Source organism: Salmo trutta, chromosome 34 (assembly GCF_901001165.1).
Source record: "Salmo trutta chromosome 34, fSalTru1.1, whole genome shotgun sequence".
In the NCBI taxonomy this organism is placed as follows: Eukaryota; Metazoa; Chordata; class Actinopteri; order Salmoniformes; family Salmonidae; genus Salmo; species Salmo trutta.
In genome coordinates this window covers 26,166,852-26,180,405 of record NC_042990.1, presented here as the reverse complement: position 1 = coordinate 26,180,405, position 13,554 = coordinate 26,166,852, and the positions used below count along the sequence as shown (strand labels likewise).

At 41.7% G+C, this 13,554-nt stretch overlaps 1 protein-coding gene across 2 annotated transcripts; it reads left to right on the top strand.

Moving 5' to 3' along the window:
* Window positions 1–3,646: 3,646 nt before the first annotated feature.
* LOC115173922 (geminin) lies at window positions 3,647–12,323 on the top strand. Of its 2 annotated transcripts, none has more exons than XM_029732437.1 (7): window positions 3,647–3,752; window positions 4,271–4,335; window positions 8,307–8,408; window positions 10,859–11,015; window positions 11,226–11,308; window positions 11,580–11,690; window positions 11,798–12,323. In XM_029732437.1, the coding sequence occupies exons 2-7, from the start codon at window positions 4,285–4,287 to the stop codon at window positions 11,981–11,983; spliced, it is 690 nt and encodes a 229-aa protein (XP_029588297.1). In that variant the 5' UTR covers window positions 3,647–3,752; window positions 4,271–4,284; the 3' UTR covers window positions 11,984–12,323. The 2 variants fall into 2 exon arrangements, with proteins under 2 accessions (XP_029588297.1, XP_029588296.1); XM_029732436.1 differs by having other exon boundaries at window positions 11,780–12,323.
* The last annotated feature ends 1,231 nt before the right edge of the window (window positions 12,324–13,554 follow it).

Genomic DNA, 13,554 nt, shown 5'->3' with positions numbered 1-13,554 from the left:
GAGAGTAAAGCAGTATGTAAACATTATTTAAGTGACAAGTGTTCCATTATTGAAGGGGCCAGTGATTCCAAGTCTGTAGATAGAGCAGCAGCCTCTAAGGTGAAGGCTTGCGTAACTGGGTGGGAGCTGGCTAGTGATGGACTGAAGAATGGCTTATATCGGTCCCAGCTTTGATGCACCTGTACTGACCTCGCCTTCTGGATGATAGCGGGGTGAACAGGCCGTGGCTCAGGTGGTTGACGTCTTTGAAGATCTTTTTGGCCTTCCTGTGACATTGGGTGCTGTAGGTGTCCTGGAGGGCAGGTAGTTTGCCCCCGGTGATGCGTTGGGCATAGCACACCACCCTCTGGAGAGCCCTGCGGTTGTGGGCGGTGCAGTTGCCTTACCAGGCGTTGATACAGCCCGACGGGATGCTCTCAATTGTGCATCTGTAAACGTTTGAGGGTTTTAGGTGCCAAGCCAAATTTCTTCAGGCTCCTGAGGTTGAAGAAGCGCTGTTGTGCCTTCACCACACTGTCTTTGTGGGTGGACCATTTCAGAACATCAGTGATGTGTACGCCGAGGAACTTGAAGCTTTCCACCTTCTCCATTGCGGTCCCGTCGATGTGGATAGGGGCGTGCTCCGTCTGCTGTTTCCTGAAGTCCACAATCAGCTCCTTTGTTTTGTTGACATCGAGTGAGAGGTTATTTTCCTGGCACCACTCTCCCAGGGCCCTCACCTCCTCCCTATATACTTTGTATCTCTTGTTTACTCAAGACTTTCCTTTATTTTGGCAGTTACATGTAGAATGGACAGAGGTATTGCTGGAGTCACAACAAAATGTTGTGGATAAAGTTCTGAATGACACAATATCTAAAGACCTGCATCACTATACTGAGAGCATTGCCATTAATAAAATGACATATTTGGGGGGTTTTGGAGCCTTTGTTCATGTTTTTTCAGGGCCCCCATACTACACAACGGGGAAGTGATTTGCTGTTTAGTGTAAGTTTCTCAAAAACATGTGAAATCACAAAAAAGGTGCCTGGACCCTTCTATAGCATGCCATTAACATCAAAAATAGAGATTTGGTTCTAAAAAAGAACTGCTCCTTTACGTTTAAAATAGACAATGTCTTTGGTTGGTGGTGCTTTAGAACATACTGTACAATAGAATCTATAAAACAATGTAGTAGATGCTCACTGTCAGGCTATGCCTTCAGTCAGAGTTGTGAATACTAATCTGCTTTTTACTATTAAATAAAGGCCTTCTGTATATATTCCCATGAGCGCACACTATTTTCATTTTTGTGAAGGATAACACATTTTTAACTTACAAAACTGTCCCTGTTTATTCTCTATATTAAAAAAAGGGTTCAGGGGATGTAAATGTTTTGCATATTATATGGGTGCTACAGAGTACAATGAAACTTTTATTGAGATATGATGTACGGTTGTTTTTTTTTTTACAGTCCATTAGATAGGAGTATGCACAGGCACAAAAACATTTTGAAGGTAGACTCAGTGAAATGTTGCCATGAGCAGCACTGCAGATATTGGGGTGAGTGAGATGCACAACTTCACTTTCACACAAGTATGTGCACGGGACCAAAACAGCGGAGAAGTGGCGCTTCAACGCTATTGTTGAGGATATTGACCTACTATGCTGCTGTTTACTTTCAGCATCTACATCAGGAATGGGCAACTCCAGTCCTCGGGAGCCTGATTAGTGTCACACTTTTGTCCCAGCTAACACATCTGACTCCAATAATCAACTAATCATGGTCTTCAGGTTAGAATACAATTAGTTTAATCAGCTGTGTTTGCTAGGGATGGGGGAAAAGTGTGACACCACTCCGGCATCCAATGACTGGAGTTGCCCATCTCTGATCTATGGTGTCTTCTTCTTCTGAGGTTTAACAGCGGTTAGCATCCAATTTGTTGCATTACCGCCACCTACTACCAATTTGAAAGTCGCTCTGGATAAGAGCATCTGCAAAATGACTTAAATGTAAATGTACTAGACTGGAGTACAACTCCCTTATACTTTACTTGAAAAGAAAAATGTACTAAATAAATACCCTACCATCTAACACTACTCACTAATTTCAAAATTATATAAAATTGACACCCTCCTACTCCTAATTAAATGTATTTACTCCTACATCATGCCATCACCCTGAAAGGATGGGACATCACCACTTAACACATCCTGTAACTCAAATACCTCTGTAGCTGCCACCACAACCTCAATTTCCGCTCCGTCCCTGCAGTACAATTGATAACCATTGCTTTAAATGCTAAAAATCCAATCTTACTGAAATGCATTTCACTTTTTGGCCTATCCCTCTGTACTGGTATATCTCTACTACTCTCACCACTCCTCCCCCTTAACCCATCTGCCTCTACTTTCTTCACTGCCTCAGCATGACAACTTCTGCACTACTCTAACCCTGGATACCTCAACCTGCCTCTCTAGCACGGGACATTTCTGATCCCCAGCGCCATGGGCACCCCTACAATTAACACATTCCACTACTTTCCCCAATAGTACACATTCCTTTGTCTCATGCCCTTCTGCACATTTCTCACACAATGGACCCTCCCTCCTAAACACTAATGCCACAAGCCCATAAGCTTGACACCTGTAACATCTTAATGTATTCGGCACATACACTCATACAGGATAACTTGTATCCTAACTTCACAAAGACTCAACTTCAAAACTCAATAGAACAGACAATGAATCCCCACTCTCGCCAACCTGTCTGCGTCGCATCAAACGACGAACATCGCATACACCGGGAATCTTTGCCCCCAGCTGGTCAACATTTATATCTACTGCTACCCAAGTTATCACTGCTTTCATTGGTGCCCTTTTCTTGAGAATGAAACAATTCACTTTTCTTGCCCCATTCGTTTTACTTCGAGCGCATTCTTCCTCTGCCCAACAGAAACACAAACAATTATCACTAGACCACTTCTAGTTACCCTCACCGATTCCACATGACCCCTTTTTTCACCCACCATGAAACCACAAATGAATCAGCCAAAAGGCAAGAGTTCAGGAACTTCACTCCTACTGTCAGACTCTTCTTCATCCTGATCCTCGGTGCATACCCCGGTCTCCGATAACTTTACCCTCATTCACTTCCATTTATCCTCCTGTCTTCAGCTTCCTCTGCTTACACTTTCTACCATTCTTCTTTGACAAACCATCACCCTTTTCCCACCATTTTTTATCCAACTCAAGCTCACTCTCTTAGACCTCTTCTCCCTCTCTTTTTCCCTCCATCTCCATTCCTCCTCTGATTTCCAAGTACATGTCTTCTTATGATAATACTACCACTCCATCCCTGACACCCATCTTGTACTTGCTTTCTCGTGGGACTCAATTTTCCCCTTCCGGAGTCCCTGATCTATGCCATATCACTCTCTACCTTTAAAATGTACAAAATAAAATCTAAACAAATATCACTTAATTATTTTCACTTTTGGAAACGCATGTTTGATAATTAACTAAGATATATTGATTGTTGATAACTGTGCATACTTTCTAGCATTTTTACTTTCATAATTAATTTAGTTTACTGGACAGAACGAGAACGGATAACAACTCTTATTTTGAAAGAGTGACAAACTCCAGAAGTAGCATCACGTCACGTGATTAAGAGGATATTTAAGCTCCTGGCGCGAGTTGGCGAGAAAGAACAGTGACTTCCGAGAAATAAAGTAAAACAATCTGATTCCACTCTCGGGAAGCTGCCAAAACTGTGAGTTACGTTATTATATGGTAGTATAACATTTTGAATTTCTCTCCGATCAAATACGCTCAAGTCAATAAGTGTATTACACGAATGATAGCGCCTTTTTGTGACAAAAAAAGGAATGTTGGCCAGTACTGTGTTAGCTAACGCCAGCTAGTTACTTGTTTTAGCCGGTTTGGTTTATGATTTTGATCCTTTCTATTTTACTAACTAGCTCATTTGGTCCGCGTTAGTATCTTTGGAGCAAGACATTCATAATGTTAACTATGTAGACAATTATTACTTAACCTGGCCGCATACCAAAGATCCTGGTAACTTTCTGCTTTTGTCTGTGGCCGTACATTGCCAGCCATTTTTGGCGGTTTTTTTCTCTTCCGGCGAGATGGGAAGTCTGACAGTTATAGAACGCTATTCCAGTATCAACATTCTTGGCTACATTTTAACGATTTAACTTACCATTCTTAAGTCACTTTTTCCGAGTTGTAAATTGCCTTTAGGATTTACAGTGTAACCTTTCTCACCAGGTCTTGTCAATAAAATGTCCATTAGGAAAATGAAACCTGGGAATAAAGCCTCTGACAACATAAAGGTAAGCAAATAATATATATGCCAATCCCCAGTCTAGTGCTAAGTATTATGTGCAAGGAGGCGAACCATTACAATTCAGCAAGTTAACTGAAGTGGTTTTAACCCACAGATCCTTCATGCACCTCCAGAATTGGAACTCAACGTTTTGAAATTCATGACTCTACCGCGTGCCTGTTACTATTGTTAGGGTTAATGTTTGCATACTCACTAACTTGTCATTTCCCATAATTAGCTTTTTAAGACTAGTTCCCACAGTAATTAATTGGTTAATGTCAGCGGGTAAGATGATGACCTGGAGCGAATTGCAGCCTGTGGGAATTGGCAGGCAATTGGCCCATGCATGCAGTTGTGCTAGGCGCAGGGTAAGCCTACCCTTTTCCCACACCTGCCTGTGCAATCCAGTCAGTTACCAGCAGAGGTGGGACCAAGTCATTGTTTTGTAAGTCTCAGCTCTCAAGTCTCAGCTCTCAAGTCTCAGCTCTCAAGTCTCAGCTCTCAAGTCTCAGCTCTCAAGTCTCAAAAACTAGTCATGTGCTCCTCACCAAATGTAATACCATTTTCATATTTTTAAAAAGAGTAATAGTTAGTATATTACATTTACGCAAATCATGAATGCTTTTACAAATATATGTATTACTTTCCAAATAAACTTTATATTTCCATGGAAATACATGGGTAGCCATGAGAAAAACACCCCCACATAGCAATCGAGGATCTATGGGGCTCAATCGGGCGACACCCTCTGTGTGGTTACAGTAGGCTAACGTATGTCAATGGTTTTAGGAACAGCAGTAACATCAGGCAGGATTTAGGCTACCAACTGCCTAGCCAGTTGTAGCTCAATCTTGGGTGCAATGTTCACGTTCCCGCGTTGACTGACTGTGGAGGCTCATCGATTTAAAGTTACGTTAACCTACATGCTACACTAGCAAAGATATAAATTATATAGCTGTTGGCTATATTAGCCACGACTTTACATTTCACATTTACATTACACTTAGCGTTCTTTGCATCTTCAAATGTCGAACAAAGCTGGAAGTTGTTGCGCCTCCGTCAGTAATTTTCTTCCCGCATGTTTTGCAAGTTGCAATCCATTTTTTGTTTATACAGTGTGGTCTTTATACCCGAAAATAATAATTTTGTTTCTTTCCAAGGGCTCTATCTAGAGGTTGACCGATTAATCGGAATGGCCGATTTAATTGGGGCCGATTTCAAGTTTACATACCAATCGGACATCGGTATTTTTGGACACTTTTTTTTTTTTTTTTTTTAAATTTTTTTTACACCTTTATTTAACTAGGCAAGTCAGTTAAGAACACATTCTTATTTTCAATGACGGCCTAGGAACGGTGAGTTAACTGCCTTGTTCAGGGGCAGAATGACAGATTTTTACCTTGTCAGCTCGTGGATTCAATTTTGCAACCTTACGGTTACCTAGTCCAACACTAACCACCTGCCTTACATTGCACTCCACGAGGAGCCTGCCTCTTACACGAATGCAGTAAGAAGCCAAGGTAAGTTGCTAGCTAGCATTAAACTTATCTTATTAAAAAAATCAATCATGATCACTAGTTAACTACACATGGTTGATATTACTAGTTTATCTAGCGTGTCCTGCGTTGCATATAATCGATGCGGTGCGCATTCGTGAAAAAGGACTGTCGTTGCTCCAACGTGTACCTAACCATAAACGTCAATGCCTTTCTTAAAATCAATACACAACTATATATTTTTAAACCTGCATATTTAGTTAATATTGCCTGCGAACATGAATTTCTTTTAACTAGGAAAATTGTGTCACTTCTCTTGCAACAGAGTCAGGGTATATGCAGCAGTTTGGGCCGCCTGGCTCGTTGCGAACTGTGTGAATACTATTTCTTCCTAACAAAGACAGCCAACTTCGCCAAACGGGGGATGATTTAACAAAAGCGCATTTGCGAAAAAAGCACAATCGTTGCACGACTCTACCTAACCATAAACATCAATGCCTTTCTTAAAATCAGTACACAGAAGTATATATTTTTAAACCTGCATATTTAGCTAAAAGAAATCCAGGTTAGCAGGCAATATTAACCAGGTGAAATTGTCACTTCTCTTGCGTTCATTGCACGCAGAGTCAGGGTATATGCAACAGTTTGGGCCGCCTGGCTCGTTGCGAACTAATTTGCCAGAATTTTACGTAATTATGACATAACGTTGACAGTTGTGCAATGTAACAGGAATATTTAGACTTATGGATGCCACCCGTTAGATAAAATACGGAACGGTTCCGTATTTCACTGAATGAATAAACGTTTTGTTTTCGAGATTATAGTTTCCGGATTCGACCATATTAATGACCTAAGGCTCGTATTTCTGTGTGTTATGTTATAGTTAAGTCTATGATTTGATAAAGCAGTCTGACTGAGCGATGGTAGGCAGCAGCAGGCACGTAAGCATTCTTTCAAACAGCACTTTTGTGCGTTTTGCCAGCAGCTCTTCGCAATGCTTCAAGCATTGCACTTTTTATGACTTCAAGCCTATCAACTCCTGAGATTAGGCTGGTGTAACCGATGTGAAATGGCTAGTTAGTTAGCGGGGTGTGCGCTAATAGCGTTTCAAACGTCACTAGCTCTGAGACTTGGAATAGTTGTTCCCCTTGCTCTGCATGGGTAACGCTGCTTCGAGGGTGGCTGTTGTCGATGTGTTCCTGGTTCGAGCCCAGGTAGGAGCGAGGAGAGGGACGGAGGCTATACTGTTACACTGGCAATACTATAGTGCCTATAAGAACATCCAATAGTCAAAGGTATATGAAATACAAATGGTATAGAGAAATAGTCCTATAATAACTACAACCTAAAACTTCTTACCTGGGAATATTGAAGACTCATGTTAAAAGGAACCACCAGCTTTCATATGTTCTGCGCAAGCAACTTAAAACGTTAGCTTTCTTACATGGCACATATTGCACTTTTACTTTCTTCTCCAACACTTTGTTTTTGTATTATTTAAACATGTTTCATTATTTGAGGCTAAATTGTTTTTGTTGATGTATTATATTAACTTAAAATAAGTGTTCATTCAGTATTGTTGTAATTGTCATTATTACAAATACATTTTTTAAATAATTGGCCGATTTTTAAATCGGATTTGTTTGGTCCTCCAATAATCGGTACCGGCGTTGAAAAATCATAATCGGTAGACCTCTAGCGCCATCTGAATTCACCTGCCTACATTCCTCTGCACTGCCACGTGCAACTTTTTCCTCAGCTGGCACAATTTGATTGGCTGCTGTCCGATTCAAACTGTAATCTGTTAAATGAAGAGTTGATGCACTGCACACTTTTTTTTTTTATAGCATCATTTTTAATATCTGTGCTTTGGGAGGGTGTCGGGTCGAGTCAAAAGGCTCAAGTCCAAGTTAAGTCACAAGTCATTGGTGTCAAAGTCAAGTTGCAAGTCATCATATTTGTGACTCGAGTCCACACCTCTGGTTACCAGACCTGGGTTCAAATACTATTGGAAATTTGCTTTAGCCTGCCTGGAGTGCCCGGTAGACTGGGTGGGGGGGGTTGGATTGTTTAGGCTCTTCTATTGGTTCCATTGCAACAAAGTTCAAACACAGCATGTGATTTAAAAAAAGATTTTTTAAAAAATGCTATTTTGAACCCAGGTCTGCCTTCACGTGAGACGAAGGGCCGTTCAGACACTTCACTTATTTGCTATCCCAGAAGTGACAGTGTAACCAGAGTAGGGTTCGTTGAATGGCACTATACCCAGGTAAATGCTGAGTGTGCTCACTGAGGTCACGGAGAGGGTTGCTTATTTTCCCGCCAATGTTGTACCTTAGTGGTTTTTCATGGAGAGGGGTGTGACACTCCTGACTGGTTTTGTATGGAATCACATGAGCACAGGCTTTTTGTTGAATTGTTACACAATTAACCAACTACTTGATTAAACTTTAAATGTGTTTGTCTTCATGTTTTATTTCAGAGCTTTTTTGGTGGGTCCATTCAAGACATGGGACCTACAAGGAAAACTCTGCAAGTCCTCCAGCAAGCTGCAGTCAATAAGAACCTTGGCAGAGTAATGCTGGTATGTCCTGGGGACTGTTGCACAAATCGGTGTATTTGGCTAACCATGTTGTATTTTTTTGGGTGGGGGGTGTGTCAGTGTTAATATTGTCTTCTATCAATGTCTTTGTTTGTGTAATTTCCAATCCCCTTTGATTTATACATTTCCTTCTAACCCTGCCAACTTATCTTACCACTTCTACCGCTCGATTGAGCCAGTTATGATTTATAAGTTTCATTTCATTTGTCTTCATCAAATTTATTTATATAGCCCTTCTTACATCAGCTGATATCAAAGTGCTGTACAGAAACCCAGCCTAAAACCCCAAACAGCAAGCAATGCCGGTGTAGAAGCACGGTGGCTAGGAAAAATTCCCTGGAAAGGCCAAAACCTAGGAAGAAACCTAGAGAGGAACCAGGCTATGAGGGGTGGCCAGTCCTCTTCTGGCTGTGCCGGGTGGAGATTATAACAGCACATGGCCTAGATGTTCAAATGTTCATAAATGACCAGCATTGTCAAATAATAATAATCATAGTAGTTGTCGAGGGTGCAACAAATCAGTAACACAAGAGTAAGTGTCAGTTGGCTTTTTCATAGCCGATCTTTGAGAGTATCTCTACCACTCCTGCTGTCTCTAGAGAGTTGAAAACAACAGGTCTGGGACAGGTAGCACGTCCGGTGAATAGGTCAGGGTTCCAGCAGGTCTGGGACAACAGGTCTGGGACAGGTAGCACGTCCGGTGAACAGGTCAGGGTTCCATAGCTGCAGGCAGAACAGTTGGAACTGGAGCAGCAGCACGGCCAGGTGAACACATTGTCATGTGGTTAATCAAAATGCTATCTAAATGATAACTTCTATTGCCATTGTCAACTACGTAAAAAATAGCCCACATTGCAGGTAGAAAATATCCTGATTAAAAATATCCTATAAATCACATTGGCTACACATGGCCTGTCAGCAACAAACTTGAAACCGCATATTAATTTGGGGTCCTGTCTGCAATGTGCTAGTGAACTTGCAACATTGTGTAAAATATTCTAGGCCCTCAGTTTCCAGCACCATTGAGCTCGGGACACACAGCTGTAGGCTATTTACACAAGGGATAAGAAGCAGCAATTGACTTGGGTGGGAGCTCAATGGAGCTGAGTATTTCAGTCCAAGTTAAGCACTGATAAGAAGCCTATTTTATGACCTTTTGGGGTTATGGAGAGGCAGCAAGCTGGAAATACTTTTGAAGTTCATTGAGGAACTATTGTGATTCTCAATGGATGTAAATCAGACTTCGTTTTCTTGCTGTTTGAGGTGAAAGCATTATTTTGAGACGCTCCAAAGGTCATTAGTGGTGGTGCGTTAAGCCAATTAGAAGTACTATCAGATCCCCCAAATTTATATGCTTACATTTGCATGCAGGCAGCGTGTAGGCCTACTTCTATGTGTGCACGTCCTTAATTAACATTGACAGGAGTGCGCCAAACAAAAGACGATAACTAAATTGACAGGACTTGTAAATGGAATTATAGTAACCGAAACTTGTTTCTCACAAGGGTAGTGTAGGATTTGGACTGCAAACATTGTGGCCACTCTGACATTGAGAACAGGAAGACTGTAAATAATATTGAATGCATTAAAATAAATGACCATAACCTAACATTGTAGATTAAAAATGATATGAATTCATGGTAAGTGTACTGCTGGTCATATATGTTAATATATAATCAAACAATTCACACAGTTATAAAATGATGACTGCATAAATTGGGGGGGCAATTCTGGAGAGAAGCGCATCTGGGCGCATGGTCAATCCGACATCGGCGTTGGCCATGCAGCATTTACGGTGATATGGCCAGAGCAGAAGTTGGGACATTCATACTACTTCACAGCGCTGTTGTCAAGGAAATTAGTTTGTTTATATAGGATGTACTGCCCCCAACTACTGTCAACCAGTCATGTCAATGCGAAGCAGTACAGTGCCTTCCGCATTATTACATTTTGGGCAATGTGGTACAGAGCTTCTTTTTTTTTTGCTTCTGGGGGCTCTGCACTTGTGTCACACCCACTATATGGAGTCTGGCCACATTTTGAAATCAAGCATAAATTGGCTTTTAGTCTATGCCTCAAATGGATTAGTTCACTGAGGTATGCACACCTATGTGTTACTGCTCAACTAAAACAATCTCAGTCGCCTAATTGGGCTCAGCCCTAATAACTGTCTCCAGCAGAATCTGCAGCGCTGGGATGACTGTCCCCATATACATTACATTCTATTGGTTGCTAGAATTTTGTATAATTTTAAATTGAAAGACTTAATTTTGGAGCAGGTGTTGTGTATCAGTTCGTTAATCATGTGCCACTGAATCGACATTGTACGTTTCTTCCCAACTGTTTTGCAACCTGTATGGCGCAGCTGTCATTTTATTGGTAAATGATCTACCAACAACTGTGCTGATCAAGTAATTCTTAGTTTTTGTTAGACAGGAAAGGTGGTTCCCAAAAGAAAACAGTGGAATGCAGAACAAGGGAAGGGCTCAAAGAGGGTGAAGGCTGAAGTTGCCGTCAAATCTATAAACACAGAAAATGAAAATCTACCTGATGGCGTTACCAAGGAGGCCTATGAACTAATGGTCAAAGGTATGTTTGTATTCAAGGAATTGTAAGCATTAACTGTTTTATGGCTGGCCATGATCCTAATCCCATTTATCACATCCATGTTTCACAAATGGACTGGGTTTATTTTGTCTATATGTACAATGTCATACTTTTAATCCCATAGAAATATCTATATTCTCTCATTAATCTCTAATGGTTCTTCAATTGAAATGGCCTACCCCCCTGTTTCAGAAACCCCTCCCTCCTCTTACTGGAAGGAGGTAGCTGAGGAGAGACGAAAAGCGCTCTACGGCGTTCTCCAGGAGAATGAGAAAGTGAGTTCATCACTGATGAAAGCTGACTGTTTAGCCATCAACTTGTCCCTTTCCCATGGTGCAATTTGTCAATCAGTCTCTCTGGCACAATGGGTGTTAGTCTGTTTCAGAGATGTCTGTTTTTCACATTCTTGTAGAATTTTGATCCCAGGTCGTTTGAATATAGTGCCATTGACTTAAGCTGATAGTGGGGTCTGAAATGACCTTTTTAGCTGATGGTGAAGCCTGACACAGTCAGTTTGAGAAATTGACAATCACCTTGTTTGATTAGTTGCACAAAGACATTGATGCCAAGGATGAGCAGATAGCCCAGCTGAAGACTGAGAATGATGAGCTTCAGGAGCTGGCCCAGCACGTACGTCACATGGCTGACATGATAGAGGTAAGTAGTGGGAAATTGATGCAACATATAAGGGTATTTGTCTGTATGCTGGATGCTTTTAAACTTAAGGTCGCTTGTGATGTTCAAAGCTCACGCTATCTCCTCAGAGGTTGACTGGAAAGAGTCCGGATAGTCTGGATGACTTGAAAGAGTTCACCCTTGGTACCGAAGATGAGTTGGAAGCGCTAGATGAATCTGATGACCAATGTACCAGCAGTGATTTCACACCCGGGGCTGATGTCTTGGATGATGTCACAGAACAACAGGAAGATGAACCCTCAAAGGATGATTGAGTGACAGAACTTCAGTGCACTGGTGTAACTCAAATTTGGGAGATGTCTGGACTGTGTTATGGACTTGTCATTCTGGCACTGGTGCCTGTAGTTGCTTCTTATATTTTCTCTGCTTACATCTGAAGAGATACTTGTGCCTTATTTGCATAAGATTTTTATTTTGATAAACCACAACAGCTTACCATGTGATTATGAAAAGCGAAGTTTCCCTTTTTATCTTTGCTGTTTAAATATATTTGTGATAACCTATGTTTGAGAAATGTTCATTATAGTGCTGTTTTAATGCACTCTGTGTACATATGCTTCAGGACTTCTGTGAAATAAACATTTTTTTTACTAACTTGCCTTTTTAATTTCTCAAACTTCCAAAAGAATAGTGACATCCGTTGGCCTATGTTTAAACCTGACCTCAAACAAAGGCTCAGAAATGAGTTTGCTTAAGAGCCATTGTTTTGCTCTGTAACCTGTCCTGCGCCTAGTGTTGTAACAACCTGTGGTGCCCAGAACCCTAGCATGCAGAGCAGTTCCCTAGCGTAGTTCTTCGGCCAGCCGTACCAGTCCTGTCCCTCCAGAGCCTCTAGGGTCAGCCTCAGGCTCTGTGACCCCACCAAGGTGCGTATAACTGGGATGTTGTTACAACACAGGATGTTGAGCAAGTAGCAGCTCCACATTTTAGCCTTGGTGGATAGAGACAGTGGGCAGGTGGGGTCCATCAGCTCCTGTAGGAGAATATTGTGTAGTAAATTGTCAGACACATTTTGGCTTATAATTAAATGCTAAGATTGAATTTTATGGGTTCAGTGCCTTGCTCAAGGCCACAATGGCAGGTGACCATCTACAGCCAGAGTTAACTGCCGCTCTAACCTCCAGGCCCTTTAAACTCCAACTCTACCACAATGCCAGTTTCACTGCATTTAATTGTTCCCCGCTAATCAAGGACTGCTTTAGACCTGGGACACCAGCTGGGTGCAATGAATTATCAGAAAAGAACCAGAAGGCTCTGGACCTCATAGGGTAAGTGTTGAATAACCCTTCTCTAGGCTACCTGTAGTGTGGCGTAGAGGCCCATTGAGTGAGCCTGCTTCTGGTTGGTCAAGTGGACATAACAGACCCCAGACAGCCCCTCCAGCACAGAGATCCTCTGGTCATCTGACAGGCTGGGTTGCTTGAGGAAGTCTGCCATGGCTGGCATGTACTCTGCAGCACAGGTTGCTGCTGCATAGCCACCTGGGAAAATGATGTAATACTTTTCAGAGGCAAAGTACCTCTCTTGGGGTGTATCTACTTTTAGTAGCTACATATCAAACATTGACACACGATGGCTTTGCAATGTGCTCTGATTTCACAAGACACTGAATATAATCTTGGCGTTTATATGAGCAGTGCAGTGGTGCGAAACATGCATTTAGTTGTCTTCATATAATTTATTCATTTCATTAGCATACACGGAGACCAAAACAATCCATTGTGTAAGTATGCCCCAACAAGTAAAGTTAGCCCACAGGAGTTATACCTCACCACGACAATTTGGCGCAATTGGATGTCGAAACATTTATCAGACGCTGTTATCC

Coding starts and splice junctions, on each gene's coding strand:
- LOC115173922 (XM_029732436.1), top strand. CDS start 4,285: ATGTCCATTAGGAAAATGAAACCTGGGAATAAAGCCTCTGACAACATA. Junction 8,409..10,858: donor ACCTTGGCAGAGTAATGCTG/GTATGTCCTGGG, acceptor AGTTTTTGTTAG/ACAGGAAAGGTGGTTCCCAA. Junction 11,691..11,779: donor ACATGGCTGACATGATAGAG/GTAAGTAGTGGG, acceptor TGATGTTCAAAG/CTCACGCTATCTCCTCAGAG.